The sequence below is a fragment of the Pteropus medius genome, unplaced genomic scaffold, assembly GCF_902729225.1.
Source record: "Pteropus medius unplaced genomic scaffold, Ma_sr-lr_union100, whole genome shotgun sequence".
NCBI classification, from domain to species: Eukaryota; Metazoa; Chordata; class Mammalia; order Chiroptera; family Pteropodidae; genus Pteropus; species Pteropus medius.
This window is the reverse complement of record NW_024351730.1, coordinates 22,247,319-22,261,993: the sequence shown is the minus strand read 5'-3', so window position 1 is coordinate 22,261,993 and position 14,675 is coordinate 22,247,319. Positions and strand designations below refer to the sequence as shown.

The 14,675-nt window shown below is 32.8% G+C and overlaps 1 protein-coding gene across 6 annotated transcripts in view; it reads left to right on the top strand.

The window, feature by feature from the left end:
• ANKRD17 (ankyrin repeat domain 17) overlaps positions 1-14,675 on the top strand; it is a 139,109-nt gene that overhangs the window by 96,359 nt on the left and 28,075 nt on the right. For all 6 annotated transcript variants that reach the window (XM_039845414.1, XM_039845419.1, XM_039845415.1 and 3 more), the window contains 8 exons: positions 1,295-1,406; positions 1,562-1,707; positions 5,578-5,720; positions 6,255-6,468; positions 6,984-7,159; positions 8,201-8,363; positions 10,692-10,787; positions 12,314-12,430. In XM_039845414.1, the coding sequence (XP_039701348.1) occupies positions 1,295-1,406; positions 1,562-1,707; positions 5,578-5,720; positions 6,255-6,468; positions 6,984-7,159; positions 8,201-8,363; positions 10,692-10,787; positions 12,314-12,430 (1,167 nt within the window). The remainder of the gene's footprint in view (positions 1-1,294; positions 1,407-1,561; positions 1,708-5,577; positions 5,721-6,254; positions 6,469-6,983; positions 7,160-8,200; positions 8,364-10,691; positions 10,788-12,313; positions 12,431-14,675) is intronic.

Here is a 14,675-nt window from a genome sequence, read left to right as displayed (position 1 = left end):
TTAAGTCGATTAAGTAGATTTGATTAAGTTGAAAAAGTAGATTCATTTACTCAAGTTGATGTTGCTCCAGACATACTAAAAAGCTTTCCAAAAACCAAGTCGATATCAGTTTTAAAATTTAAACTAAATAAAATTTAAAATTCAGTTCTTCTGTCACACTAGACATATTTCAAGTATTAATAGCCACATATTACTAGTAGTTAGCTTTATGGACAGCGCAGTTTAGAGTACTAAAAGTATGAGGACTTCAGTAGTTCACTAAATAAACATTTAAACTATGATAGAGTATGACCATTGGTGAATCCGGTATTAGTTACTCTCATTAGCAGAAGTCAGAAATAAATTGTGTATAAACAGTGTCATGTCTCAATTATATAGTCATCTTTCCAAATATTCTGTATATTATGTGTCTGTGTATGTGGGTTTTTTTGTTTGTTTGTTTGTTTGTTTGTCTTTTAAGTATTTTGGGGCTTCGTTCTCAAATGCAGTTACTTAGAAACAATTTTTTCATTTTAAGGCTTGGTTTTCAGCTTTCGTAGATGGGTCCAGAACAGCTAATATGGCTTCACTGCTGAGGATTTTACTTGACATCCTGTGTGTTTTGAGGTTTCTGCTCTGGCTGATGGGAACCAAACTATTCTCGGCTCTGTGTAAGCTCTGGGTGTTGTTCAGCCTGATCCCTTCTGGTGGTCTTTCCCTAGCCTCATGCAAATGTGCTGATCAGATGTCTGCTGAAGACTCTAGGGGAACCCTTTGTAGATCTCTGCAGTACTCCCCTTCTTTACTGCTTTCCTCTCTAGTAGTCTGCCCCATAAATTCTAGCCACCTTGACCTTTCCCAACTCTGTGTCTTCTACTCAGGGAGATCACCAGGCTGTTTGGGTCCCCTCTCCCTGCACTACAGTCTGGAAAGTCTCCAGGCAATAAGTTGAGTAAATCATTTCTGTCCTCAAAGATTGCTGTCATGTAATTGCCATTAATAGCTGGAAGTGAGAGTGAGTCCACAGTATTTCTTTTATTCTTGTAGTTGAAAACAGCATATGGTTGAAAAATCATACTTTTTTTCCTTCATGTGTGTTTCAAGAATTGCCCATAAAATTCAGATACTATTTGTAGACTTTAAAAAATCACAAATTGGTTACCAGTGGGAAAAAAACAACTTAAATATCTAAATGTTGGCTGCAGCAGAGTGGTTCATATGTGTTTGTGTGTATTTGGTATATGTACCTTTTTGGAATTCATGTTAACATTTTTTAATTATATAATGAGCTAATCTAAAAATTAATTTTTTACAGACTGAGAGTAATCATGACACGGCGCTGACACTTGCTTGTGCTGGTGGTCATGAAGAACTGGTACAAACACTGCTAGAGAGAGGAGCTAGTATTGAGCACCGAGACAAGAAAGGTAGGTTAACTACTTACGTTAACTTTTTGTCTTCTTGAATATTTGTGTCCTGTGAAGAAATACTACTTCTAGGCTATTTCGATGGTTAGAAATAATGGCAAGCAGGATTGTTCCTTTGCTTATTAGCATGCAGTGAGATCATTATTTTTTTCCAGGTTTTACTCCACTCATTTTGGCTGCTACAGCTGGTCATGTTGGTGTTGTTGAAATATTGCTGGACAATGGTGCAGACATTGAAGCCCAGTCAGAAAGAACTAAGGACACACCACTATCTTTGGCTTGTTCTGGGGGAAGACAGGAGGTAATGTTTTCTCCAGTGTAATTTATTTTCTTTCCATCTGTTTAGCAAATGTATGCTTTAACTTACATGATTTTATAGGAACAAAGGATAGACATTTAGATTTATCACAGTAACTAAAACTATTATCTGTTAGCAAAAGGACTAGTATCAGTGTGAGCATAAGCTATCATTCCAGAAAAAGCATGTTGTTTATTATCTTGCTTATCTAAAAGTAGAACCTGCCATAGAAATACCTGTGTGCTACATTCAGACTAAGGAAATGATTAAGATATTTCAAATCAAATCAGTAAGCTCCAGATAAACAAGGCCTACTATATTCACTCATCTTTCCTGTCTCAGAGTACCTAGCAGGAAAGGTACTTAAGATCAGCCTTTATTGCTCTCTATGTATAAGATTAGTAGGGAATTAAGAGTTGTCTATTTTTGTCGTTCTGAGGATTCTTGTCTTTTAATTATTCCCTGCTCTCAACTCTGGCGGAAGGGTTCTCAGATAAGATCTTATGACCTTATAGTTTTAAGGAGAGTAGAACAGCTGGTGTGATCATGTGTAGGCCCAAGAAAGTATAATTTACACTCCCTTGTGTGTCGTCTTCTGGCATTTTTAATAATCAGCTGGATTTAATTTTTTAAATCCATTTTAAAAATCTAATTCTTTATACAGTGGATTTAAGGCTTTTGATTAGCCAATTGTCCTGCCTCTATAGATTGGCAACTTCTCACTTTGGAATTTTTCGAATCTTAGATTTAGGAGGCAGCCTAGGTCATCCAGGTCATTTTCCTACTCAAGCTTAAAGTCATTTTCTTCCTTTTTTCCCCCACCGTCCTAATTATTATAATGTCCTATTTATCAAGTCTGAAGTATGCCTTCCCTAAGTTTCCCCACTATTCCTAACTCTCTTCTTTGAACTAATGCAAAGAGGTTTTTATACCCTCTTGTATCTTCAGATATTTGAGTATGTATTCAACAGTATACTGTTCTCTATTGGAAACATGTCCTGTTCTGTTGATTGTTAACTTGAAAATACCTTTTCCAAACTCCATACACCGTGTCATTATTCATTCCTCCTGAAATGTTATATGTAAAAGTACCCTGACCAACGAACTGGTGGACTATTACCTCCCTTCCTATTCTTAAACTGGCCTCCCCCCACCCCTTTGCCTGTCATAATACATCAGGTTATATTGAACTCTAATCAGTTAAACCCACTAGGGTTTTTACTAAACTAGTAAATTAAAAAAAAAATATTTAAGGGGCAGAATAATTCTTGTATAGAAAGAATGGGAACTCTAATAAATGGTGGTGTGACCCCTTACGGATTAAAAAGAATTGGAGCCTAGTGATAATGCCAGCATAATTTTATATGTAATTTTTGTTACAACTGTTTCTATAATATTTGCTCCTTTATACTTGGAGTAGATATTATAAGTGTAAATAGTTAGATGCACTTGCTACTAGAGATGATCTGCACGTGAGTCAAAAAAATACCTGTCCCAACCAACTGTGCTGTTCCTTTTGGTTGATAACATGAATACATTCGTATCTTTTTTTTACTCCTGTATTCCACAGTGGAGATGACTGATACACTAAAAGGATTTTAAACCAAATAATATTAAGAGCGTAAAAAACAAGCTGCCTTATTTGATGAATCCTTTCTACTACATCAGAAAAAGTAGAGATCTCAATTAATCTTAAGCTGAAATGAGATGGCAGAAAATTTTGCAGTTAAATAACATTAAATGGAAAAGCTTATATCAATCAGAAATGTAAATGCTTCTGTTTTGAAATATAATAAAAGTTAAATTTTGACTTAACTGAAATCATCAATCATACGTAGCTTGAAATACTTGCCTATAACAAATTTTTAAATCCAAAAGAGAGTGATTTCCTTCTTTTCAAAGCAATATTAAAGCCCATAGTGTACCATAATCTCTGTGTTCTTATTAACATGTAATAGATAAGATTATAACAGTTATAGACATCTTTTAGGGTAATAATTTTGCTGTAACACTTCCTTTGATTTGGTGTTATTAAAATAGTTAAGTATTGGAAAATCATTTTACTGTAAAATCAGAAATTAATTTCTTTTATACTGAATGTTTATTACTTTTTGGGAATAGGCCATTTCCTCTGAGAGATAACTAAGACCAGTTACCTTTGCATGATGGAAATCAGGAAACCTTAGAAATATGGTTAGGGTTTTCTACTTTATTGCTTAAGGGACTCTTTGTAAAGTAAAATGGACCAGTGCCATTTTTTTGGTCTTGTTTTTGTACACAGGGCTAGGTGATCTTGTCATGTCAACCACCTAGTCTTATTGGCTCTAAAAGCAAAAGTGATGGACAGAAAGTCACACTTAAAATTGGTCATAGCTTTATTTAGTGAGTAGAGTTTTAGCTGGTAAGTAAGACAAAGCACTGTTTGTTAACATTTATTTGTTATTTCCCAGTTAGTATTTTAGGATATCTTATTAATAGTAAGAACAAGGGTAAGAGCTATGATTTTAAACAATTCTTAACTTCTCTAGGCATCATTTGTAAAAGATAAAAATACTAGTACCTCTGTCAAAGAGTTGTATGGTACATTAAATGGCATAATGGACAAAAGGTCTATGCATTTAAATGCTAATATTTTAAGCTACCAGGGAATGCAAATTAAGATCCCAGTAGGATAGCACCACACACCCACTAGAATGGCTAAAATAATGAAAACTGACAATATTAGATGTTGCCAAAGATATGGAGAAATCAGAACTCACTTATCATCAATGGGAGTATAAGTAGTACAACCACTTTAGGAAAAGGTTTGATGATTTCTTAAAACTAAACATACACCTAGAAATTCTGCTACTAGGTGGAACCTGTAAGCAATGAAAATATATTTTCACAAGAATCATCATAGCAACTCAATTCAAAATTGCCAAAACTGGAAACAGCAAAGCTGTTCATCAGTAGGAGAATAGGTAAGCTATCACATATTCATTTAATAGAATGCTACATGGTACACACAAATGACATTCAAACACTGTGATTTCATTTATATGGAAATCTAAGATGAAACTAATCTATTCGTGGGATAGAGTAGGAAGGGGCATGAGTACATACCAGAGATTTAAGTTACATTAAGTTTATGCATTTGGCGGTTCAGTGAATGTACACTTAAGCTTTGAGCATTTATTGTTTCATCTAAAAATATTTAAAACTTAACCTAAAAAACTGAAAAGAAGTATATAATAGTCTAGTTAATGATACACATGCTGATATAGTTAAGGGAAATTGCAGCTGTCTTCAATTTACTTTGAAATAAAATGCATCAGAAAAGTGGTAGACAAAGATGTAATAAAGTTAAGTATAGTAGAATATTACTCATAGAATCTTGGTAGCGAGCATATGTACATTTTTTTTCAACTTTTCTGTACGTTTGCAAATTTTCATATAAAATGGGAAAAAATACATGTTAGCTTTTTTCCAAGTTTTTTTTAAAACATTTAGTGGTGGTAAGTTTTAAAAAATATTTCAAAGACATTCAGTGTTTAAATGAAAAATCTTATTCTATTTTACCACTATTTAACACAGAAACACTATTTCCAGAATAGCACTGCACAACAATACACGAGGTCCAGATCTTTCATGAGCACACTGCCACTTAAACAGACTCCAAAATGAATTTTACTTGAGAAGCTATCTCTTTGTTGGCTCTAAGACTTCTTGCTATCATTTGAGGCTGATTTTTTTCCCAAGTTTGATGAAAGAAGGACTTTGCTTTCTTTTGTTGTACAATATACCAGAACAAAAAGAGAAATCAGGAATATATGTCTTGCGAATTATCTCATCATAAGAAGAAAACACTTTTTTTTTCCTTTTTCTTTTCAGGTGGTGGAGCTGTTGTTAGCTCGAGGGGCAAATAAAGAACACAGGAATGTTTCTGATTACACACCTCTAAGCCTGGCTGCTTCTGGTGGCTATGTGAACATTATCAAAATATTACTAAATGCAGGAGCCGAGATTAATTCTAGGCAAGTTTTATTTTTCTCTCCACAAACCACTTAAAGTGTTATGTTAAAGAGATTTTAGAACAGTTATCTTTTTAATGCCATATTTAGGAAATGCCTTCATTATAAATTTAAAATCCAAATTGCTAAGAGATTTTAAAGATTAATTTTATTTAACTATCAGTTACTCTATTTCTTATGGTATACTACAAGTAAACACATCTTTATGAGTTTTTATTAAGCAAATATTCCTTTAGGATGGAAAGTTCATCTTAATAATAGCCTAATAATTTCATAATCAGTTTTCAGCCCAAGTCATTATGTTGAATGAGATACAGAATGTATTCTAGTTCTGGGTCGTAAAATATTTCTAATAGAGTCTTAGTTGTATCTTAAAGATTTATTAGGGCTGAGAAAAGCTGTCATTTTAAATGATCCTGCAAAATAGAGAATCTTAAATAAATCCTGAAATAGAAATTCTATATTGTCATCCAGTTTTTCTGGGACATTTACAATGTATATTTTCCCTTTTGTTCTCCCCATACCTCCAACCTCCAGAACTGGTAGCAAATTGGGCATTTCTCCTCTGATGTTAGCAGCTATGAATGGGCACACAGCTGCCGTTAAGCTCCTATTAGACATGGGCTCTGACATAAATGCTCAAATAGAAACCAATCGGAACACTGCCCTTACCTTAGCCTGCTTCCAAGGAAGAACTGAAGTGGTTAGTCTTCTGCTTGATAGAAAAGCAAACGTGGAACACAGAGCTAAGGTAAGAAAAAAGTCCGAGATTTATACATGGCTTTATTGCTTTGATATTTAAGGTGTACAGTAGCAATATGCTAAGTATAATCTTAGTATTTTCTAGTAATATTTATCTCACATATAATCAGAAATTGAAAAATCGCTCTGTATAACTCATTGAAGCATTAACTCTTCAAAATACCTCAACAATAAATTTTATAGTTAATAATGATATTAGGATTATCAGCTGAAAAATATGTACCATTGTGAAAGAGAAAAGAGGGAACATTTATTAAGTGCCAGTTGATGCCAAGTGCTTGCATCTTACACAAATTTTTTTTCAATAAATTGACATTACGTAAAATTGTCATCTTTCGATAGGTCATACTGTAACTCAGAGAGGCAAATAGTGTCAATGCTGAGATTTAATTGTGAGTCTTTGTAAGAGTAGTACTATATATTGCTCCCCCCGATTGTTGTTCTTTAACACTTTAGCTCTTTCCATTCTCTTGTATGTTGTGTTTTATTTTTCATGCAACTTAGACTGGACTCACACCACTAATGGAAGCTGCCTCTGGCGGATATGCAGAGGTGGGCCGAGTTCTTTTGGATAAAGGTGCTGATGTTAATGCCCCTCCAGTGCCCTCCTCAAGAGATACAGCTTTAACCATAGCAGCAGATAAAGGGCATTATAAATTCTGTGAGCTGCTCATTGGCAGGTATGAAATTATTATACCCTACACATGTGAACATGGTAGTGTTAGTGATTACTGTTATCTCTGAGCAAATTGTACTATGTGATTACTTCTATAAACTATAAGTACATGTTTTGTTTTAATTTTTAAACCTATCTCTATTATTTTTTACCCTTCCAGAGTTATGCTATATTGTCTGATTTATTTCAGTGCAACCTAGAAATATTTTTTTTCCTTTTCTTGTATGTGTATACACTTTTAAAGTACTGTAATGAACTACCTGAACATTCAACTATTGTCATCCATATTCACATTTCCCACAGTTTGAGTTGTGCAGAGTACCTCTCCAAGTCTTCAGTCTGGCAATAATCTAAATCTTCATCGTTAGTTTTTTTGTTCTCTGTAGTAACTAGAGCTTTTAAGTGACAGTTCAAAGTATCAGACAAGATTCAGATTAGTTTCTGCTTTCACTCACTTCGAAGTTGCCTTCCAGTCTTCCAAGCATGCTTGTCTGCTTAATTGGATTTCCTAAAAACCTTTGCATGGTGTCCTAAGCAGTAGTATTTACTAGTAGCTATTATCACCACTGCTATTTACCTTGAGTCTTATCTGTTATGCCTGCTGAGATCTAAACTGCATGTTACTTTTAGGTTCATTCTTTGCTGAAGCTAAATACAAATTCATGAATACAAATAATCTCAATATAAATAATCTGTATCTCTAGGATACTGTTTATTTAATATATCGATTATAATATTGACAGGACGTACCTTTATTTTGCACTAAGTAAAATTTAACGTTTTCTCAGTATTTGAAACTCAGAATTATGTAGTCATTTTTAAAATAAAAAGCAATTGTTACTATACAATTATTTTTTAATTTAGTCATTTTTAATTGATGACTAGAAATTTGTTATAATGTCATTTTGAGAGAAATGTATTTTAGTCCTTGAATATTAAGCAATTTTAATCTACAGAATATTTTTACAGGTTAATAGTTGATTTGTAGTGTTAGCTCTGTCTTTCAGTTTTATTTTAAATAATGATATCCGTGTCATTCATTTAGGGGGGCTCACATTGACGTACGTAATAAGAAGGGGAACACTCCATTGTGGCTAGCAGCAAATGGTGGACACCTCGATGTGGTTCAGTTATTGGTGCAAGCAGGTGCAGATGTGGATGCAGCAGATAACCGCAAGATAACTCCTCTTATGGCAGCATTTAGAAAGGTAGAAGTCTTTCATCTTCATTCACATGGATGTTTGTCAGTTAGGCTATGAAGTGCATAGTTTAGTGATCACCATAGACTCTCATTTCAGGATTTCACATCAGTGATGAAAGCAGCAAAGTAATAAGCAAATATTTAATCTTATGGCAACATTGAAAGGGAGACAGGTATCTCAAAAAGCTATTAATATTACTCATATTGGACATTAAAGCTAAGTATACTTTTAAAAAGTTGTTCCAAGTAATATTTTCAGAATCTAGTTAACCTTTCACAAAATAAAATCTAATTGAGTAACTAATTATTTGTTTATGAATTTTTTTTGTGTTAGCACAAAAGATAAAAATTTAAATTTTTTAAAAATTTATTTTTAATCATTGACTTTAATTACCCTGAAAAAAAAAGAATTAAATAATGAAAACCCAGCTGCCAGTATTTGAAATTACTGAAACTCAAGTGTACTATATTCAGAAGTAGAAATAAATTTTGTGATAGCAAGAGAAACTTTGTTTCCCTTTCTCTAGTGCATAGAATAGGGCTATTTATATGTAATTTGATTTAATGATTTGTTTGATCTCTTAAATGCAGTTTTAGTTTGTTTCTGGGGAAAACATTAATTTATCAGGGATTATAATTTTGAGTTTTGTCATTCTGAGACATGTAGGTAAAATTCCTTGTTTTGTTGTATTGAAAATTTTTACTATATAAATTGCAAGAAATCATCTCTTCCTTTCTACCTTAGTATTCTATTTGACACCTGTTCTTTATACCACCTCTTCCGTGGGTAGTCTAGATTACTTAGCCACTGACTCTGTATTTCTTTTTCCTCACCAATCAAACTTATTCTTTCCTACTGGCTGTCTACCTCTTCTCCAAACAAGCTAGCATATCATTATCAAGTTAATGCTCCTAACCACTCCACTATGTTAGTATCTTCTACAATAATCTTTTCCTGTCTCCCCAATCTCTATAATACTTTGAAATCCAACCTTAGTTTGTTATTCAAACTCACCATAATCTAGTGCTCTTAGAGTTCCTAATGTGGAATTGTCTTCTTGCTTGGTCTTTTTTTTGTCCCCTTTTCCCACATTACCTTTCTTCTCATCTCAGAACTGCTCACATCCCTCCTAATTTTTCCAAATTTACTCATTCTTTGGGTATAGTTTAAATCTTCCTTTATATAAGACTTCTTCCCATCCTGTTTGAGCTCACATTCAGATATTATAATCTCTTAAAAGTTGTAGAAGTTCTATAATCCGTTATCTTCGTCATTCATTTTGACAGATAATATTCTATTACTACTCTAATGTTTAACATGCATATATATCTTATCTTTCCATATAAACATAGATTCTTAAGAATAGTGCTTATCTTTTATACTCTTGTATTCATTCCATTATTTATTTTTTTTAATGCCTACCATGTGCAATTGTAATGTTTGGGATATTACATTGTACAGAGTGCAGCAGCCATACTTTTTTTAAATGTGTGATTTAATCAAGGGGTGAAACACACACACACAGTCAAGTAACTGTGAGTTGTCCCATATAAATAGTTTAAATACCACAGAAGTATTGGCGAGATATCAAAGAATGATGAAAATGGCATTTGAGCTATTCATTAAAAGATAAGTGTAGTTTAAAAAGGTACAGGTGAATGAAAAGGAAGAGATAGATAAAATTGAGGAAGTATACTAAATATAAACAGCTGTTTATCCAGACTGGCTAAGTTATAGGTGCTGTGTCTGAGAGCAGTTATGTGGATTGGAGAGAGTGGAAAGCCTCCTGAAATCTGGTCTGAAGATTTAGGACTTTACTTAGTGAACTGTATTATCGTGAATAATACAATCATAGCTCCTGCTTTAGGAAAGTATATTTTATTTCTTTCATACTACCTAGTACAGTGCTGTGCATTCAGTTTTTATCTGAAGGAACAAAATTGTTATATTTATTCATTTGATGCTTAGAATTGAAACAGGATTCTCATTTCTACTGAATTAGCTGGGTAAAAAAGAAGAATTTTTTTCTTTCAGACATATCCCCCATTTCTTCATTCTGAATTTTGGGGTGTATCTCTCTGTGTGTGTGTTCAATTCAGTGATTTAGATTTTAAAATAGGGTTATTCAGTACTTTTTTGGAGGGTGGAATGAGAATGAACAATGTAGATTTCACTTGTTCAAACCGAAGCCTCTTTTTCATTTATAGTGCAAAAAATACCCAGTTAAATCTTTATTTTGTAGCGCTATTGTCAAAGGAATCTTAAGACAGACTGTAGATTTACTGAATCCTGTTAAAGTCTGTTTTAAAACTGACATTAATATCTATTTTTTAGGGTCATGTGAAGGTGGTGCGCTACTTAGTCAAAGAAGTCAATCAGTTTCCATCAGATTCTGAGTGTATGAGATACATAGCAACCATCACTGATAAGGTAATATATTGATGAAATTCACCCCACTGTTTGAGCTAGGGATCCCATTTGGTTTTATATACATATATCCCACGCTAAGAAACAGTTTTAGTTTGAGCAATAATGTGTGGCATATAGCAATTTTCATTTATCTAGTATTTGGGAATGAAGTATGCTATTTAAGAGACTCTTTAGATACTTACCTAATGAAGCAATAAAACATTCTCTGCAATAGAATTATCTTTTTAAATAGTACCGAACTAATTTGATTTTATATGAACACTAAATGATCTAAAGCAGGGGTCCCCAACTCCTTGGCCAGGGACCAGTACCAATCTGTGGCCTGTTAGGACGGGGGCTGCACAGCAGGACATGAGCGTGGGCCAGCAAATCTGTATATGCAGCCGCTCCCCAGCATTAGCATCACTGCCTCAGCTCCACCTCAGATCATCGGGCATTAGCTTCTTATAGGAGCATTGGCCCCTGGTGCAAAAGAGGTTGCGGACTGCTCATCTAAAGCAAATAGTTATTCATTACTGCTATAATCTATATGTTTATCTAGACTGATGTTTATTCTGAGAAGAACAAGCCCAGTGGATTTTTTATTTAATGCCTAAACGAAAATGAACATAGCACTTTTAATCATGGCAAGAAAACTTTAATGTCTTCAACATAATATAAAAGTTGGAGTAACTGTCAGCTTAAGAATGAACTGGCTAGGACTTTTTCAGAAAAATAGGGAAAATAAATCCTATTAGAGATCTAATTGGTATTTCCCCTGGTGACGTTTTGATTCTGAGTTTATATGCTCTGAAAATCCAAAGCGATCAACAAATCTAAAAAGGTCTTTCTATTAAGCTTTCTCAGCAGGTATTACATAATAGTGAGCAGCTTTCCCCTATAGGTTTTATTTAATATAGGTAATTCACTGTCTTGCCTGCCTTTAGCTTCTGCTATGATAATTAGTATTCCTGGGTATCACTGTGTTTTTTGGAGGGGAGATAATATTAAAGATAAGGCTTTTGTCTTAATAGAGGAATATCCATTTCCTGTCAGAAACACTACTCTTCAAATGAAATCACTGAGAAAAGTCTATTAATACCTGTTTCTATGAGTTTTTTAGTGATTCTTGCATATGAAGTTGTAGCAACAAAGCCTAAATCTGTGAGATGAGAACAGTTCTTGCCAATTAAGTATTTTAAAGTTTTAAATTCTTTTTTTTACATTGACCTTTTCCTTAAGCCCATTAATCAGCTGACGTAAATTATTACAGCTCTGCTGTATAATTTCTTATATTAAATTATTGGAGTAAAAAATTTAGTTTCCAAAGTAGCAGTCAAGTGGATATTATTTGGAAGAACAGTAGAGGCTCTTTGCTTGTGTATTTTTAAAAATATGCTTTTATTTACACTCTTTTTGGCCCTACCACTGATCTTTATTGCTTATGTTCATTCAAAGTACCTTAATTAATATCCTCATGTTTTCAGGAATCTCTCTAAATGTGAATTGTTTTTTGAGGCTGGAAACATCTTAATTTTTCATTTTAGGAAATGCTGAAGAAGTGTCATCTTTGTATGGAATCAATAGTACAAGCCAAAGATAGACAGGCTGCTGAAGCAAACAAAAATGCCAGCATTTTGTTAGAGGAGTTAGACTTGGAAAAGGTAATGGTAACCGTTACATGTGAAAAATGCCTACTTTTATCCCCCTCTTGCTTTTTTGCCCTGTAATTTGTAATTTATTCTTTTTCATTTTGTTTCATTTTGTTGTTGCTTTTGCTTTAAATTATGTACATGGTTTTCTCTCCAAGTTTGACTCAAATGGTAGAGAGAATTATGAGTATTTTAAATATCATGAAAAGAATTTTCTTTGTAACCATAAATTAACAAAATTTTATTATAAGAACTACATTCATGTGGAAGTCAGAAAACCTAGCCTCAAATGCTCAGTTTTAGTCTTAACTAATTAACTTAATCCCCATCCAAATTTATACTTCATTGATCCTAGACTTTGTAATTTGTTACCTAAAAGATTTACTAGAAGTATCAAATGCACTACCAATGAATAACCAACTAGTGAAATACAACCACTTGGTGAAATGTTTAATGAGTACATTTTTTAAATGGATGATTTCTCTTGTACTTTTTTCTCTTTCAGGCAAACTACAACATCTTTCCCATCTATTCCTAAGGGGAATAAAATATTCAAAACAGCATAGTTTAGATAGTCCAGTAGTTCCTTCTTTATACCCCCTTCCTGTCAATAACTCTGTACTCTAGAAGGTAATATAAATAGTATTTCATAGCAGGAAAAGAATTGATTGGCCTTGAATATTATAGAATACATATTCTGATATATTTCATCTTCTAAAAAAGCCTAAAAATACTATAAAATGTAGCATGTACTGTTTAAATTTATAAAGTGATCACTACACCCGTTATAGTTAAGTCCATTCTTTTCTATTATACTTGCTGACTTTGTTAAGCCATATATTTCATTTCATCTTGCATAAAGAAAATATGAATTCTAAACATTTTATTCTAATTTAAATATAAAAATACACTATTATTTTCTGGAAAAATGTATTTAATATTGGAGATTCTTCATTTAAAATTTCTGGCTTAGGTTCTCATCAAACAAATGTTAGCCATTTTGAGGTTTTAAAAAAATATTTTCTCTTTTTTTATTTCATCTTCATTGTTAGAAGTACTATAACTATTACTTGACCTATTTTCACATTCAGTTTCGTCTGTTTACTTAATACCAGGCAATATAATAGAGTCAAGTTTTATGATAGGATACATATTATTTTAATCTTCTCAGTAAAAATATTATTACCCTCATATTACAGATGGAGAAGTTAAGTAACTTGCCTAAGCTAGGCTAGGATTTGAACCCAGTTTTTTTATTCTGAATTCCCTGGTTCCCTCTCCTCCCTTAATTGAATGTAACCTACTTCTTAATTCTTCTTCCTAAAGTATTATAATACCCTAAGTAATAGTTATTTTATGAATCGTTTCTTTTTGCATTTTTATGAGTCTTGAGGCATTTTTTCTATAGCTGAGACACATATCTATTTTTAAATAAAATCTTTAATTTTTTCATACCTTTGATGTTTCTACATTACGTTAAATACATTTAGAGATTTATTGCATACCTGTGGATTACAAAGTAGGAAGCAGCTTTTTGGAGATATCCTATTAAGGAGATCTGTTCTCAATCAACTTCAGAGTTTCTTTTTTCTTTATTGCAATGTATTAATTTTACACTATGAAGTACGCAGAGATAACTAAAGAAAACCGTGTCATCATTATAAGTTAACTAAAGTTAAAAACCTTGAATGGTAACTAAAGTTCTCACCTTTATTATTATAAAGCCTTTTAAGACCCTACATACTGACTATTCTTTTATTTTTTATTTTTTTGCTCTTGCTGTGCCTTTTGCCTCGAATGTCCCTTTCAGATGCCTCGTATTTTAGTCTCCCACAAACACTCTTTCTACTCTTCTTGCCTTCTTTATTTTTACTTTCTAACATTCTAAATACTGTATTTTACTTAGTTATTTTGTTTTTCTGTCACTTGAATGTGTGCACCACAAAATGGTTCCTGATATGTTGTAAAGGCACTCAAATAAATATTTGGTGAACAATTAAATATTCACAGAGATGGAGATGGTGTGTGTACTCTTTTAAAAAACAGAATCATGGAAACATATTACTTTAATACTTGTTTTTTCCCTCAATAACTGATAGGTATTAATAGTTAATAGTGTTTTAAATAAGTGCAGAATATACTCTGTAGTTTCCAGCTTTTTGTCACTATAAATAATGTTGCAACAAACATCCTTATACATATTTTCTTATATTTCGGTGCTTTTATTTTTATAGAGCAAGTTTCTTCACTAGGGTCA